Genomic DNA, 15,972 nt, shown 5'->3' with positions numbered 1-15,972 from the left:
GATCAATATCAATATCAATATCAATATCTCTTTGATCAATATGTTGACAGCTCTCAGATTCCAGATCTTCTCTTCACAACATTCACTCACCAAAACACCATGACATCTGCTAAGAATGTATATGTTCTAGTATGTTCTTCAATGCCATGTGTGTCATTATTTCTGGTGTGAATATTTCCTTTAATTACTTTACAGAAATCAATTAGAATCTGAAGTAGTATGTGTAGAAGACTTCTCAAAAAGTATTGCATACCATTTTCAATTATTTTTTATTGAAATTTATCTTCTTTAAATGTCATAGAAAAAATATGACAGAAGGTGTCACATAAAAGATAATAAAATGTTTCTATGGTGGATTTCTGGACATGGTGTAATCTTTTTAGGACCACACGAGTCAATCTGTGAGTGTCGCTGTTGTTCCCAGCCACACTAGCTAATGTCAAAGACTTTAAAATCCTTGAAAGTATCATTTTACAACTTCTTGTTTCTAGTCAAGAAAAATTAAGACCAGTAATATACATGTTTTAAAGAGTTGGGAAGTTCAGAAGAAAAATAAAAGATACTCATCACACAAAGTATATATAATAAAGTATATATAATGTTATCCATATATATTTATGTTTCTAACATGGTAACTTAATTAAATAAGATATCAGCTTATTATCCTTTTTTAAAAAGATTTATTTATTATTTATTTATTTATATAAGCACTGGGTACAGTCAGAAGCACTGGTGGGTGACAGCATTCACCAGAGCCAGAGCAAGGAACAGAATAGGCAGGCTGATGAAGAAATACACTGCTGAGGGGAGCAGCGGGTGGCAGGAGGGGTCTGCGTGCCATGTGGGACCCTCACCCAGTGGCCAGGGATCGAACCGGCATTGCACAGGCTGTGGGCAACTTTGCAACCCAGCGCTCAACCCCTGCGCCACCAGGGAGGCCCATATCAGCTCATTGTCTTGCTTTAAAAAAGTAAATTACCACATTTCAACTATGAAAATTTTCATAAATAATTGAATTTACAAATAGAAACAAATCATAACTCATTTTTATTAACTAAGCATATATAATAATGGATCTAATATTGCTAAATGATCATAAGTTTATTTTATAATCTTATTTTTTAGGAGTTATTCATTGAAATTCTATCCAACAGTTATTTAGCACATATACCTATTGGGCATTATCTGAGAGCAATACATTACTTTGGATAGAAGCTCCTTTATTTAGTGTATTTCCAAATTAGTGGAGGGAAAATTGTAAATAATTATTATGTAAAGAAATGTTGGAAACATGGTATATCAAAGAATAAATAAATCTATATGTTAGCATGCAAAATAGAAGTGTAAATAGAATTATTGCTGATGGGATAGGAGAACATAGGGTGATTTCATAGAAGAAATAATTTTTTACATTGTTCTTGAATATGATAAGAAAAAATAAATGAGAGAGAAATTTTAAGGTTAGACAATATCCTTTCCACAGATTGTGATTGTTATTCTTCTTTTGGTTTGTTTAATGAGAACAATGTGAAATGTCTATTTTCACACTATATTTGCCTTCTCTTGAGCACAAATCACAATCATTCATCAAGTCAACATTTATTTATTAAACATGAAATTTCTATAAAACTTGACAGTGACAGATAGAAGAAAAATATTATAGATATAGACTTGAGAGCCATAGGAAATGAAGATGATGAGCAACAGGTCTTTGGAGGTAAAACTACCTAATTCAAATACCTTTGCTATCTGAACTTGACAAGAATAAAAGCATTTTATTGCTGTTGCCAGCAACAAGATTCAGTGGATGGAGGTATAAATAAGAAGTGAGAAGGTTATGAACATTGACAATTCTTTTAAGAAAATTGACAGTGAGATATGAAAATAAGGGGGAAATATTAACCACAGATCTATAGACTTGGCAGTAGCATCCTCAGGAAATCCTTCACTGACATGGAATACCACACCATTTATGAAAATAATTTTTTTGTAAATACTGTAATATAATGAACACAGAAAGTTTCAACCCATGAGTAGAACACCCTATTAAAGAAGTATATTCCCTACCCCAGCATGTTAAATAGACAGATTATTTACTAGATGGATCAATCCAAAAGCACATTAAAGATCATTTTAATTTTCTTCTCATTTCCTTTTATATTTCAAGGAAGTCATAACTCTTTGCATGTACCATGTATTTTCCTAGTTTAGCATTTCCACAGGGAAAACTTTAGATAGAGATAACTCTACAGTAAATGAGAATAGTTGACATCTAGTCTCTATTGAATGGTGACCTCAAATCTGGGCCATACTTTTTCTTCTGAAGCTCTTTTGCACACATACTTCAGTACCTGGGATAGAGTCCACTTAGAAATCCTGAGCATTGTCTTTGGCCAACACAATTGATCAGTACCTTCAAGTCACATAGAATTTAGAGTTTACACTTAATTGACATTTAGCTTCTTTTCCCTTCGTGTCATAGAGACGACTCATGTTTCTGCAACTGAATTAGAAGACATTTGTATAAATCAGGGTTAGGGTCACAACTAGCCAAAATGCCACATATAATGTAGTATTGAAAGTTTTATATACCAAAAGAATAAGCAGCAGCTTGGTGCTAGTGTTGGTTAGCCACCAACACCTATTTAGGGAAGAGAAGTAGCTGTTACTAGAACTGACTAGAAGGAAATTCTTTCATTTTTACAGTAAAAGAAACAGTGAAATTTGGTTGAAAACCATAATTTCAATAGTGGGAGCCAAAATGAAGAACATATGCCAAGCTCCTTTTCACTCAGTTTGATTCACCTGGCTTCATATTGGCCATACCCAATAAAGAAATCAGATGTAAAGTATAATATTCTTATTATTCAAATGAAATTCCATCTCCTTGAAAAAGGGACACAGAAAGTTGCATATGATGCTGTTTCAACATAGGGTGGTTTTAGTACAGCTATACACCTATCTGAAACTGGCACCTGGGTTTTTTAATATAAGATTTTTGGAAAATACCCCCATTAAGGAAAAAATAAGCAAATCATGTGGCCATAATTGGTAATCATAGTTCTCTTCTTTAACTGCACATTTCTTTGACTATACCTTCTGCCAGCATGTTAAATAGACAGGTTATTTACTAGATGGATCAGTCCAAAAGTTTATTTTTGCCAAATCTTATCCCTTTTCATCTTTTTCTTAATTAGATTGTAACAATTTCAATTTTCTATTGAAATGGAAATTAGAATGTGGAAATGTGGGATTGGAAAATGAAACGGACTATTTGTGAACCTGCTGAGTTCCAAATATGTTCCTTCTTGCCCTGCTTTGTATGGTGAAGATACATTTCCTTCCTGGCAGATGAGATTAATCATCAGACCCAGTACAGTGACTATATTTGCTGTCAGTTTGTTTTTTTTTCTCCCCAGTCAAAATGAACCTAGAATGGCCAAAGACAAATTTCATACTCCAATTCAGAGGAACAGAATTATGACTGCATTCCTTATTTGAGACAATCCTCCCTTGGGCAATAGGAATTTTAAACCCATTAAGCTCATTACAATAAGGACAAGAAACAAAATGTGTCCAGTGGGTTATTGTTTTGATAATGAGAAAATATTAGTGTTCTACTCCTATAGTTCCACATTTGTAAGAACTAAGCTATGTAAGAGAAACACTTGCATGCTTTAGGTTGGCACCCCAATTTCAAGGTTATTGTTAAACAAATAGAAATAGTGCCCAAACTATGATAGAGAAGGCTATTTCACTTTTCTAAAAAGCCAGGTAGCCAGGTATATATAGCTAAGGGGATCATGATGAAACAAATGCATTCCATGTGTCTGAATCCATTGTTGTTTTTGCTGTAAAATATTTCCTGTTTGGAGGTGACTTAGTGTGGGTTATCATGGTAATGGATAAGTTATTCTCAAAGTCCATGAATAGCAGCATTGATATGAATGCAGTCAGTGAAGGTATATCTAGTCCTAGATTATGTATCTATCTCTGGAATGATAAAAGGCTACACCTTCTTGGGCCTCCCTGGGGGCACTGGGATTAAAGACGCTGCTATCAAGCTTTCAGCAAGCACTGCAACATGAGTTCAATCCCTGAACGCATGTGACCCACATGGTGCTGTAGATCTCTCCCGTCTCACCCACTGCACCCCTCAACAGTATATTTCAGTAAATTCACCTGTTCTCCTTCCCACTGTGTCTCTGGTGAATCCTCTCACTGCCCCCCACACCTCTGGCCTGTGCTCCAGTTCTTGTTTGCATAAATAAATCTTTAAAAAAAAAAAGACTACCCCTTCTTGATGGAAGGTGTTTTATATAACCCAGCTACCACAAGGTAGTCCATTGATCCTCCTAGGAAACAACATTAAATCAAGGGTTTTGCAATGACCACAACTGTTGCAGGTAATAGTAAGTGCCAAAAACAAATTGATAGGCAGTTGGGAATCATCTTGTCCATCTGGCTACTGAAAGGCTCCTCCGGTGGACATTAGTAGGACATAAATACCTTCACATTTTCATATGTTTATACCTTCTGATAAACCCATACACTTACCCCTCCCTAAAGTTCCTTGTCACTAATTTTCTAATTTTTTTCTTCCAGTATCCTTGAGCAGGTAGCCATTATTTGATCCCCTGTGGTTGAGTTTGGATATAGCGCACTTAAAGCCAAGTTTCCTTCTACAAGGAATGGAGAACAAATTATTTTGGTATAAATTCTGCCAACTAGTAAAGTTTTTATTTATTAGTCCTTCAATGCCACTCCCAAGTAAGATTATAGTACAGAGCCTGTTCCAATACATCATGCAAACCTATTCATAAACCAGGCCTGTATTTCTTCAACCTCCACTAACTTAAATTAGACAACACATCTTGAGGTGCAGATATAAGGTGATGGTAGAGAATAAAGTAGAGGATGCAATACTGTGGTCAGTACACTCGTGTTTTCTGGTCTAGTTCCATATAATCACTTTTTCTCTGTCCTGAACTGTTACTATATATGTTTCGTTCTACAATCAGATCTCAATCCATTCATGATGGATAATATTGACTGTAATAGTCACCTGATAGCCCATGTAGCCAGGTAGAGAGTTGCTTTAGAAATAAAGACTATTAGTGACCTTTCTCTAAAGTTTCTAATGTCTCTTGAGGGCACAGGCTTCACACAGCATCTCTGTTTGCATGGACTCTACATTATCATTGAATCTGCTGGATCACAAGGCAAAGATGGTGAGGCAGGTGGTACCATGGCCTTCATGTGGCACATAGCACTCTCTTGTTCAGCTTCTACTCAGAACTAGTAGCTGTAGAAGTTAGTTGGGAAAAAAAGCAGGGCAGTGAATGTGAGAAAAAGTACATGTATACAGTTTATGTTCTTTAAAATTCAGAAGCCAGTTCTGCTTTACTTTTACACAAGTGCAGTCTCAACAAGTTTTCTCTCACTTTAAAAGATACTCCAGATCAGTGGGTCTCTAAGCTCTTTTTTAGGGGTGCAAACTCTTAAGCTTTCATGGAAATTCATTTTCCACTCTACTTTTACGCAGAAGGCACATGCTGCCTCTGTCTGTAAGAAGACTTGTGGGAATTTTGAGGTTCAACATCTCCAACCATAAAATTAAACACATATAGCAGTATTCCATTGTAAATTGTATTATGTATGAGCCTGTTCCAGAAAGCAAAATTATACTGCACATATTTGCGCAAACATCCTTACTCTGTGTGAAGGTTCCAGTCATTTTCCACCAATAACTCTGTCCTAAAAAAACAAGAGATGATCATGATTTTAATTTCTGTTTCTCTCTATGTAATCTCTCTAACATGTCAAAAGAACCGGGTGAACTTCACTATTTAATCTGTATAGTTGCCATTGTTTTAGCAACTAAATGCCATAAATATTTGTCTTCTTAATCCTTTGGTTCAATGTACATTTTATTGGGTTACCACAAGTAACAACTGATTTCATGACACCTTCCCTTGTTATTAATTATCTGTGCTCATACCCCTCCTGGAAATATAATTATTATATCATAGATAGATATAGGATTATATTATATAGATATGTAAGAATAGGTATACATATGAATTTGTGTTTATGTATATATGTATGTAGCTATAATCTCCAACCTAAATTTCAAAATCTAATTTTGAAGATCTGTTTTCTGAGTATACTGCTGAGGTTCATCATTGTGTCAGTCAGCATCCCCAAAGGAAAGGCTTGGCACTTCCAATGCTTTGAACATGATTTATTTACAAAGAAACCATTTGTAAAGGTGAAGGTGTGGGGAAAATTTAAAGGACAGAGCTATAATTTAGATCTGTAGCAGCCAAGTTATTACCATCTCCATGACCAGAGAGTTGAGCCATTACCAGACACAAAAGAATGGAATTGTATAGAGGAAGGAGGGTCAGTGACAACATTTAAAACACAAAGCAGGCCTGTGGTAACATTTTAGGATGAAGTCAAATGGAAAAAAAAAAAATACCCTGATTTACCTTTTCCTTCTAATCTCATGTCAAAATACCATAATGGCAATGCTGGAGAGGCTATAGGGGACCCTTTTAATGAAATTCACACAGATTAATTTTATGGACTAAAAAGAAAGGATAGAAGAGTGAGTAGTGGATCTCGGTCACATGAAAGTACATTTCATAATTTTATACAGTATATTTCACAATGCATTTCCTTAGAGTTCAAAATAGTTCAATAAGTCTTAGCAGGTATTCAGTATGTTTAATGATGAGAGAATAGATATATGATTGAATGCAAATATGAATGATTGATGACATGAATGTGTTTTTGTGCCATATTTCAGTCTCAAATTACTGTTCCCATTCTATTCCCAAATAGTGCTTTCATGTTTTCTGTTAGTATTGCTGACAATCAATGAATTCTAACTTGATTACTTCATTTCTTCCTTCCTTTGCCTCTGATTTTCTTGGGATTAAACGGATAACTAGAAAGAACAGACTTATCAGTGAAGTTGATAAAAATCCAACTCCTAGCTAGAAATAAATTACATACAATGGAGATTTCAAGGACAGATGTTTGTGGGTCACTGAGCCCACATCTCTACAGTTGCTTTCAAATAACACTCATTTATTCTAGAGGAACTTCTCCATTCTCATATCGCCCACTGGTGGTCACCAGATGGAGAAAGACTTGCCTTCCTGATGATAAATGATTCCTTGGTGCCTAACATGGTTGTCCCTCGGTTTACTGGAGCATTGTATCCCAGGGGAAAGCAGTATCCATACCCTAAGGTAAGCAATGTGAAAGTACAGCTTTGTTCCGTGCTCTCTGCATCAGTGACTTGATTGATGGTATTTGTTGTTTTTGGAGAAAAAAGGTTTCCTTACTTTTCAAGAGACTCATCATTTAGAGTTTACTATAGTCTACACACTGCTTGGGTAGGAAGAATTATGGCTGGTTCTGGAGTGGGAACTTGCACTCTTGCTGCATTTCTTTCCTCTTAATGTTCTCATTCTCATTTCCTCTTACCTTCCCAGTTGAAAAGAGGGTGAGAGGAGATAAAAGGCAGAATTGATGCCTTAACAAAGTTTTCTCCAATGTATTTTCTATTTGCTCCTATTTTTTTGTGTGTTCTGGTTGTTATTAGCTGATTTAAGGGATGAAAATGTCTCATCGTTGAATAAATTAGAAATTCTTTTAGAAAAATCTAACTTTTTGAGATAAAAATATAAATCTAGTTTCTTTCAGATGATTTCTTCAAGCACTTATGCTATATGTTAATCTGTAGTATAAATCTCCTGTAAAACATTGACTAAGCATAAAAAATCACCAATAAAGAGTAGGCTAAGCATAAAAAATTTACTAGTATTATTATTAACATCAGTATTATTTTGGCAGAGCATACTCTGGAACATATTTTATAAAATGCTTGGATGGAGCCATAGGAAGCCATACCTAAGATTGGAATTGTTTTATCAAGTACGACAAACATGAAAATACTGTCCAGATAGCAAAACTGTTTTCAAGTGTTGTGAGAGGCTCCTGGGAACAGGTTGCAAAATCATCTGAAAGGCACTGATTTTTCTATTGCATGGCATTTTTAAATATAAATTATCTTTTTAAAATTAGCTTCCCCATGTGATATTACCCCCCCAAAAAAAAAGCTCATGAGTGAAGACCCTATACATTAATCATGTCAAGATGTCTTACAGGAGACTTTTAAAATGCCACTGTTAGGTCTCTGTTAAGTAAGAGATGACTACAGATTTCATTTAGAAGCCATTTTTAAGCCATGAATTTAATCAGTTGTACTTTATGATTCTAAGCACAATTTGTTAGTACCTTTTCAAAGTGTGTATTCCATAAATGGGACAAAGTACTGGACAAATTGCTCATCATACATAATCTATACATGCAAGGAAGGCATGTCAAGATAAAGATGAAGTCACGCCTACCTTCCATATTTTTCTCTCATTTACCAAACTCAAATTATCTGGCTTCAATGTGGAGGCTAGAATGAGAAGAGTATCTCTTCAATGAGACCTGTGCTGCCTGCCTTCCCCATCCTAGCTTCCTCCCCAGGTTGTACTGTAAAGTGACTGAATGATAGCTTGGAAGGACAGCTGGACTGAGAGGAATCTGATTCCAAGATTTTAAAATATTATTTTTAGGATCTTTCCTGGACATAGGTTAGAAGGCACATATGTAGTCAGTGCTCTTCTGGAGAAAATGGCAATTTGGCCTAACAACAAAATAATCATATTCACCAAGAGAATTTCATTATACTCCAAGAAAAGCACTATCATTTTTGTAGAGACAGGCTGAAAAGACTTCTCAAATATATTAATTCTCACATCATTTGAGTGACTTATGATAATGAAAGTTCACCTGACAATTTAAGTACAAAATGAATTTGTTTCATAATGTGAAAAACAAATGTGAATAGAAAGGAGATCCATTGCACAAATACTAGTCAGTTTGTGCTCTGCACAAAGGGAATAAAATCAGCCCCAGGGAGATACAAGGAACATACCTCAACATCATAAAGGCCATCTATGACAAGCCAACAGCCAGTATCATTCTCAATGGTGAAAAGCTGAAAGCAATTCCATTAAGATCTGGAACAAGACAAGGATGTCCACTCTCACCATTGCTTTTCAATATAATACTGGAAGTCCTAGCCAGGGCAATAAGACAAGAGAAAGACATCCAAGGAATCCAAATAGGAAAAGAAGAAGTCAAACTATCACTATTTGCAGACGATATGATATTATACATAGAGAACCCCAAAAACTCCACAGAAAAGCTAATTCAACTCATCAATCAGTTCAGTAAAGTGGCAGGATACAAAATCAACACGCAAAAGTCAGTAGCCTTCCTATACACAAACAATAAATCTGAAGAAGAAGAAATCAAAAAGACCATCCCTTTTGTTATTGAAACAAAAAAAATCAAATATTTGGGAATAAATCTAACAAAAGAGGTAAAGGACCTATACAAAGAAAACTATAAAACACTGTTAAAAGAAATAGAAGAAGACACAAAGAAATGGAGAGACATCCCCTGCTCATGGATTGGAAGAATAAACATTATTAAAATGGCCATCCTTCCAAAAGCAATATACAGATTCAATGCTATTCCAATCAAAATTTCAATGTCATTCTTCAAAGAAATAGAACAATTATTGATGAAATTCATATGGAATCACAAAAAACCCCGAATAGCCAAAGCTCTCCTGAAAAAAAAAGAAGGGAATGGAGGCATCAGACTCCCAGACTTCAAACTATACTACAAAGCCATAATCATCAAAACTGCATGGTATTGGAACAAGAACAGACATACAGACCAATGGAATCGAATAGAAAATCCAGAAATAGACCCACAGATTTATGGTCAACTAATCTTTGACAAAGGAGCAAAGAATATGCATTGGAGCAAAGAAAGTTTGTTCAATAAATGGTGCTGGGAAAACTGGGTCGCTACATGCAAAAGAATGAAGCTTGACCACCACCTCACACCATACACAAAAATCAACTCAAAATGGATTAAAGAACTAGACATAAGACCTGAAACCATAAAATATATAGAAGGAAATATAGGCGAAACACTACGTGATTTGCACATCAAAGACATCTTTACAGACACATCACCCAAAGCAGTGATAGTGAAGGCAAAGATAAACAGCTGGGACTACATCAAATTAAAGAGCTTTTGCACAGCAAAAGAGACAATAACAAAAACAAAGAGAAACCCCACCAACTGGGAGAACATTTTTGCACCCAACACTAATGATAAAGGACTGATCACAAAAATCTGCAAAGAGCTGATGAGACTCAACAACAACAAAGAAAATAATCCAGTCAAAAAATGGGCAGAAGAGCTTAAAAGAAACTTCTCTGAAGAGGAAATGCAAATGGCCAACAGGCATATGAAAAAATGTTCAACATCACTTGTCATCAGGGAAATGCAAATCAAAACTACCATGAGATACCATCTTACACCAGTGAGAATGGCACATATTAAAAAAACTAGCAACAAAAAATGTTGGCGAGGGTGTGGAGAAAAAGGAACTCTTCTGCACTGTTGGTGGGAGTGCAAACTGGTCCAACCACTGTGGAAAGCTGTGTGGAGATTTCTGGACCTACTAAACATAGAGCTTCCATATGATCCAGCAATTCCACTCCTAGGTATTTACCCAAAGGACACAGAAACATCAATTCCAAAGAACACCTGCACCCCTATGTTTATAGCAGCACTGTTTACAATAGCTAAGCTTTGGAAACAACCCAAATGCCCAAAAATAGATGACTGGATCAAGAAGATGTGGTACATATATACCATGGAATATTACTCAGCATTCAAAAAAGATAAACACATGCAATTTGCTGCAACATGGATGGCGCTGGAAGGGATCATGCTCAGCGAAATAAGCCAAAAAGAAAAAGAAAAATACCGGATGGTCTCACTCATAGCAGGAATCTAGAAAACTTAAATAAGGGACCAGGAAAATGAATAACTATAAGAAAGTGAAAATCAAAATCAACAAAAAACTATGAACCAGAGACACTTTTAGGGGGGCGGGGGCGGGAGGGGAAGGATTGGGGTCAGAATGGGGGGCTGCAATTGTATGGGGAATATAACAATAAAATTTATAAAAAAAAAAAAAATGCCAATAGTGCAGAGTTGGAAAAAAACAGATATGGGCCAACCTCCCATTTACAAATAAGACTCTGAACATCAGAGAGGGACAGTGACGCATGCCAGGTCACACAGTGAGCAAATAGAAGAGACATGTCCTTTAAAGCTAAAAATGGAACTGTTGGAAAATAAAGCTTTTTATGAACAAACTTAAAAAAAAAAAAAAATCAGCCCCAGGGAAAGCATAACTTCTTATAATTCTTTTCCCAAGAGGAACTGGGGACATTGTGTCTCACACATAAGAGCCATACCTATTGGCTGCCTCTGCAAGTTCCCTTCTCAGTTATGGACTCTTCTGCTTGAAATTGAGTGCTCTCGGGCCTGTTATTTTAACAAGATATAGGGAAAAATCATGGACAAAATAAAAATGCCTGAGAAAACTGAAATATGTGAGCAGTAATTCAGAAGATACTAGGTTGACATACCTAGACACTTTGTTAAATGTAATAATTATATTTAACCTTTTCTCATAGTAATGATAGACGTAAAGTAACGATCATGTTTGTTTATTAACTGTATAAATCATGTGTGCTAATAGCATGCTTTGTGTTTTCAGAGAGCATTTTCCCTTTTTTGTTTCTCATCCAGTCCTTTTCACAATTGCTTCTATTTCACAAATGGACAAATTGAATTTCTAAAAGGTTAAGTGCTTTTACAAAAGTCACAGTTATTTTAGGAACAGGGAAATAACTCATATTTATTGATTCTGTCCCTTTCTATGAAAGTACCAGAGGTTAACTTGTATCTCCAAAGATGTATCTGAAATGAAAATATCTTTTTACGCTTAACAAATATGTAGAGCTCTGTTTGCTCCATTTGCTGCTAATGACTTGGGTCTACATGGGTAGCTTTGTTAGACAGCCTCACACCTGCTATACATAAATATGAAATACATGATGGGGGGGGTCCCATGTATGCATTAGTAACCACCATTGAGGAATATTGAAAATAAAGATTGCACATGGGCCTCCCTGGTGGCACAAGAAATTAAGTCTCAGCACTATCAAGCTATCAGCAGTCATTGCAACACAAGCTTGATTCCCAGTCAGGGAGCTAACCTACACGGCACAGCAGACCTCTCCTGTATCACCCACTGCTCCCCTCATAGTGTATTTCAGTCTGCCTGTTCTGTTCCCCACTCTGTCTCTGGTGAATCCTTTCACCCCCCATACCTCTGGCCTGTTCCCCCGTTCTTAGTTTTTATATGCATAAATAAATGAATCTTTAAAAAAGAAAAGAAAGATAGCACAGATATCCTAATGGTCAAAGCTGAGGGAAAAAAAAAAAATCCCTAGTTCTGAGGTCATGGCATTTACTCAAAGAAACTAGATCTGGGTTTTATTCTGTTTTCTCAGAATAAATTTTAGTGTCATGTTGGGTAAATACTTGAATTTTCAATGTCTTTATTATTTTACTCTGATTTTTAAAAATAAAGGCTTGTTATTTCTTCCAGCAACAAATATTTTATTTGGATTTGCTTTTACTTATGCAATAAACTTTCAAAAGGTGACACTTTAGACTTTGAAGAAAGGCACAGAGTTCATATTAAATTGTGCTTCAAATTAAGCTAGATTAAAATGAGTACAGCAAATACCCAATATGGTCAGATTTACTAATGAAATACTTACACTAAACAAATATATTTGTATTTTACTTAATTCAGCATGATTCAGAACTCATAAAATACCCTATCATTAGCAATTCAGCAAAAAAGAGAGACACAGTTTTATCTCAGTAACCTCAGGTTAATCTTCTTAATTAAAACATTATCTTGCTTAATGACAATTTAGTTGCCAGTAAAATAAGGTTAATTATTATTGAGGCTTGTGTTTCAGAATCATAGAGGAAGGATTCTATGGATTTGCAGTCTTTGTAGTAAATGTCACTGTAAAAAGCAAATAGGTGAACTCCAATTTACATATTATTGAAACAATTTGAATATTAAAAGGTACAAATGAACTTGCAATGTGCACTTAATTTAAAACTCCCTGAAAAGATACAAATCTAATTAAGATTACAAAATGCTGGACAGCTGAATTTCTGAAATTATCCTGGTTTGGGTGAGTTGTATACCTTTTGTGCATCATCTCCACATCTCCATGTGTGTAAACAACTTTTAATTTGTTTCCACATTGAAGCTAATTGAGATATCAGTGATGCTGCACAGGTACAAGTTACAGCAATACTGACCATAAGGCACAGAGGTTTGCCATATATTCCCTGCGCTCACACATGTACATCCTCCCCCATTATCAACATTCCCACCAAGCACAAGCTTTGAGGCTGTGTTGACAAGTCATCATCACCCAAAGTTCAGTTTACATTACAGTTCACTTTTGGTGTTGTATATTGTCTGGGTTTGAGAACTATATAATGACGTAAATCCATCATCTTGGTTTCCTACAAAATGTTTTTCACTGCCCTCAAATCCTCTGTGCTTCACCCATTCATCCCTCCCCCACCCCTTCATGGTAATCATTTTAAATAAACAGCAAAGTGGATGCTGAAGAGTTGTTGCTGTATCTCAATACAGCCTTGATTTTCTGAGTTTTGTCAATGACCATTCCTTGAACTGAATTTTTCCTTGTTATCAGTTTTGTCATTCTTTTCACATTTTTGTCAGATCTTCTAGTTAAACTCACTTTTAATTCCCTTGTCCTCTCTGCATCTCATGTGGTCTTATCTTAAAGCATCAGCCACACCCTAATGATCTCTAGAATCACAAAGAGCCACTAATTATCAACTGATTGTGTAAATCATTTATTCAGGTAAGTGTGCTTGCATTCAGTCATTCCAAATTGCTTGAGAGATGCTGGCGAAAGTTCACATTTCTGTCCCCAAAGAGCTTACAGTAAATTCAGAAAAAAATTTGGAGTACAATACCTGAAAATGAACTGAAACAAAATGATAGCAATTAAGAACATCCTGTATTTAAATACTGGCTCCTTGTTACTGAATATTTTCAGTTTACACAACATATTTAGTTTGACCACTTTTGTCTGGAAAATGGTTACAATTATATCTTAGGACTAAAGTAGGAACATTTTACAAGATACGCAATAACCTTGATATACACTATGACCCAGAAAATTACTAACTACTTTACAGGTTAATTGTTATTTCATAAATTTTGATTTACTAAATTCAAATTACATGTCTTTCATAATGTTTTCTACTCTTTGTGGTAAGGACAATTAACTCCATGATTCACCTCTCAGGGGTCACTTATACCCTTGCTAGTAGTCATCCTAAAAAATCTAGAATGATTAATTTTGTGTGATAGGTTACGCATTGTGGGATTTCAAGCATGTGGCACCTGAATAGAGAAAGATTTCACTTTCTTTCTTCTTCCTTTTTTTCCCCCCTTTTAATTAGCCAAGCTTTCTGCCCATTGCATTCTCTATCCTATAACATGCATAACGCTTGATCAACTAGCTGTTTTGTACAACCAGCCCTCTGGTGTCATTCTAGGGAAAGAACATAGTAACACTGCCTAATGAATAAAGTCATCATGATTTTCTATCACCTTTAATTGTCTGACTAAAATGCTTGAGAGGTAGCAATCTACAAAAACAATTGGAAGCAATCAGGTTGTTGAATATAGAATCATTTCTACTTCAGAGAAATTAAACTTTTTTACCCATTCTAATACAAAATTGTAAAAGAATAAAAATGCATTTTCTTTTGTTCTCAGTACATCTTAATACTTAATGTATTTTGCATAACAACTTTCATTTTCTCAAAGGCAGGTCAAGTGAACCCAACAATCAAATTATATGTTGTAAACCTATATGGACCAACTCATACTTTGGAACTCATGCCACCAGACAGTTTTAAATCAAGGTATGCAATTTCAATTTCACTTTTACTGAGAAATAGATATTCTAACTCCAATTATCATTTTGTTGCAATTTAGAGAGAGATGTGATCAGCTTAACAAATCCACTTGAAAATAAAACCATTAGTGTAGGAATGAACTCATTCTGGGTCTCTTGTTCATAGGAAACATTTAAAGTTTCAAGGTGATTAGCAGCATAACAAAATGACTAAATATACTGATACTGAAAATTAGACATTTTTGTAGGAGATGTTGCAGAGATACTGGGGTAAGGGATAATTTCCCATTGAGTCTTCTTCCTGGAAAATTACTCCACCTATTATATTGGCCTTTGAAAGAATGTGATATCCCTATGGTTTGTATAGATTTTTTTTTTTTCAACTTTCTACCATAGCTTCCCAATGATTCCTTAGCTTTCTTCTCCAGGCAAAAAGTTAATGTGAGACTTTGTTTTAAATGATCCTAAATAAGAATCATTCTTATTTAAGAAGTCTGAATTGAGTTTGTGGCAGTATAATTTTATTATTAGCAATCCTCCATTAGTGATCAACTAAGCAAAGAAACATGTGGCACTTTAGAATACAGAGTGGTTTCACATTTCCAGGTTGATTCTATCAAAAATTTCAACCCATTGAAAAGTATTAGCAGTTATAGAGGTGGGATAGATAGCTGATTTAGGAAAAATAGTTTCACACTATATTTAATTACTTGGAGCTATGTTCAAAACCCGTTTTGATGGCATCAATAGTCAATGCAGGTGAATGATACAAATAGAAATCTCATTTGTTCCACTTGTTCCATGATGAAATTTGGGAAATTTTCATCAAGAGGTTTTTGACAGATTGGATGGCCAGTGTGTGGGAATTTTTCCTGTTTCAAACAGTAATAATAATTTAGAGAATGCTAACACTGCAAGGCCACCTCTGCACCTAACATAAACACTCCTTCTAATGAGTTCAACATTA

General features: G+C 35.2%; 1 protein-coding gene across 5 annotated transcripts in view; it reads left to right on the top strand.

Moving 5' to 3' along the window:
• Positions 1-15,972, top strand: part of DPP10 (dipeptidyl peptidase like 10) — a gene marked incomplete at both ends in the record, with an annotated part of 1,271,390 nt that overhangs the window by 1,171,970 nt on the left and 83,448 nt on the right. For all 5 annotated transcript variants that reach the window (XM_084246025.1, XM_084246024.1, XM_084246023.1 and 2 more), the window contains 2 exons: positions 7,108-7,262; positions 14,915-15,012. In XM_084246025.1, coding sequence (XP_084102151.1) covers positions 7,108-7,262; positions 14,915-15,012 — 253 coding nt within the window. The remainder of the gene's footprint in view (positions 1-7,107; positions 7,263-14,914; positions 15,013-15,972) is intronic.

The sequence above is a fragment of the Talpa europaea genome (genome assembly GCF_964194135.1).
Source record: "Talpa europaea genome assembly, chromosome: 1".
Taxonomy (NCBI): Eukaryota; Metazoa; Chordata; class Mammalia; order Eulipotyphla; family Talpidae; genus Talpa; species Talpa europaea.
This window is presented reverse-complemented; position numbering and strand designations above follow the sequence as displayed.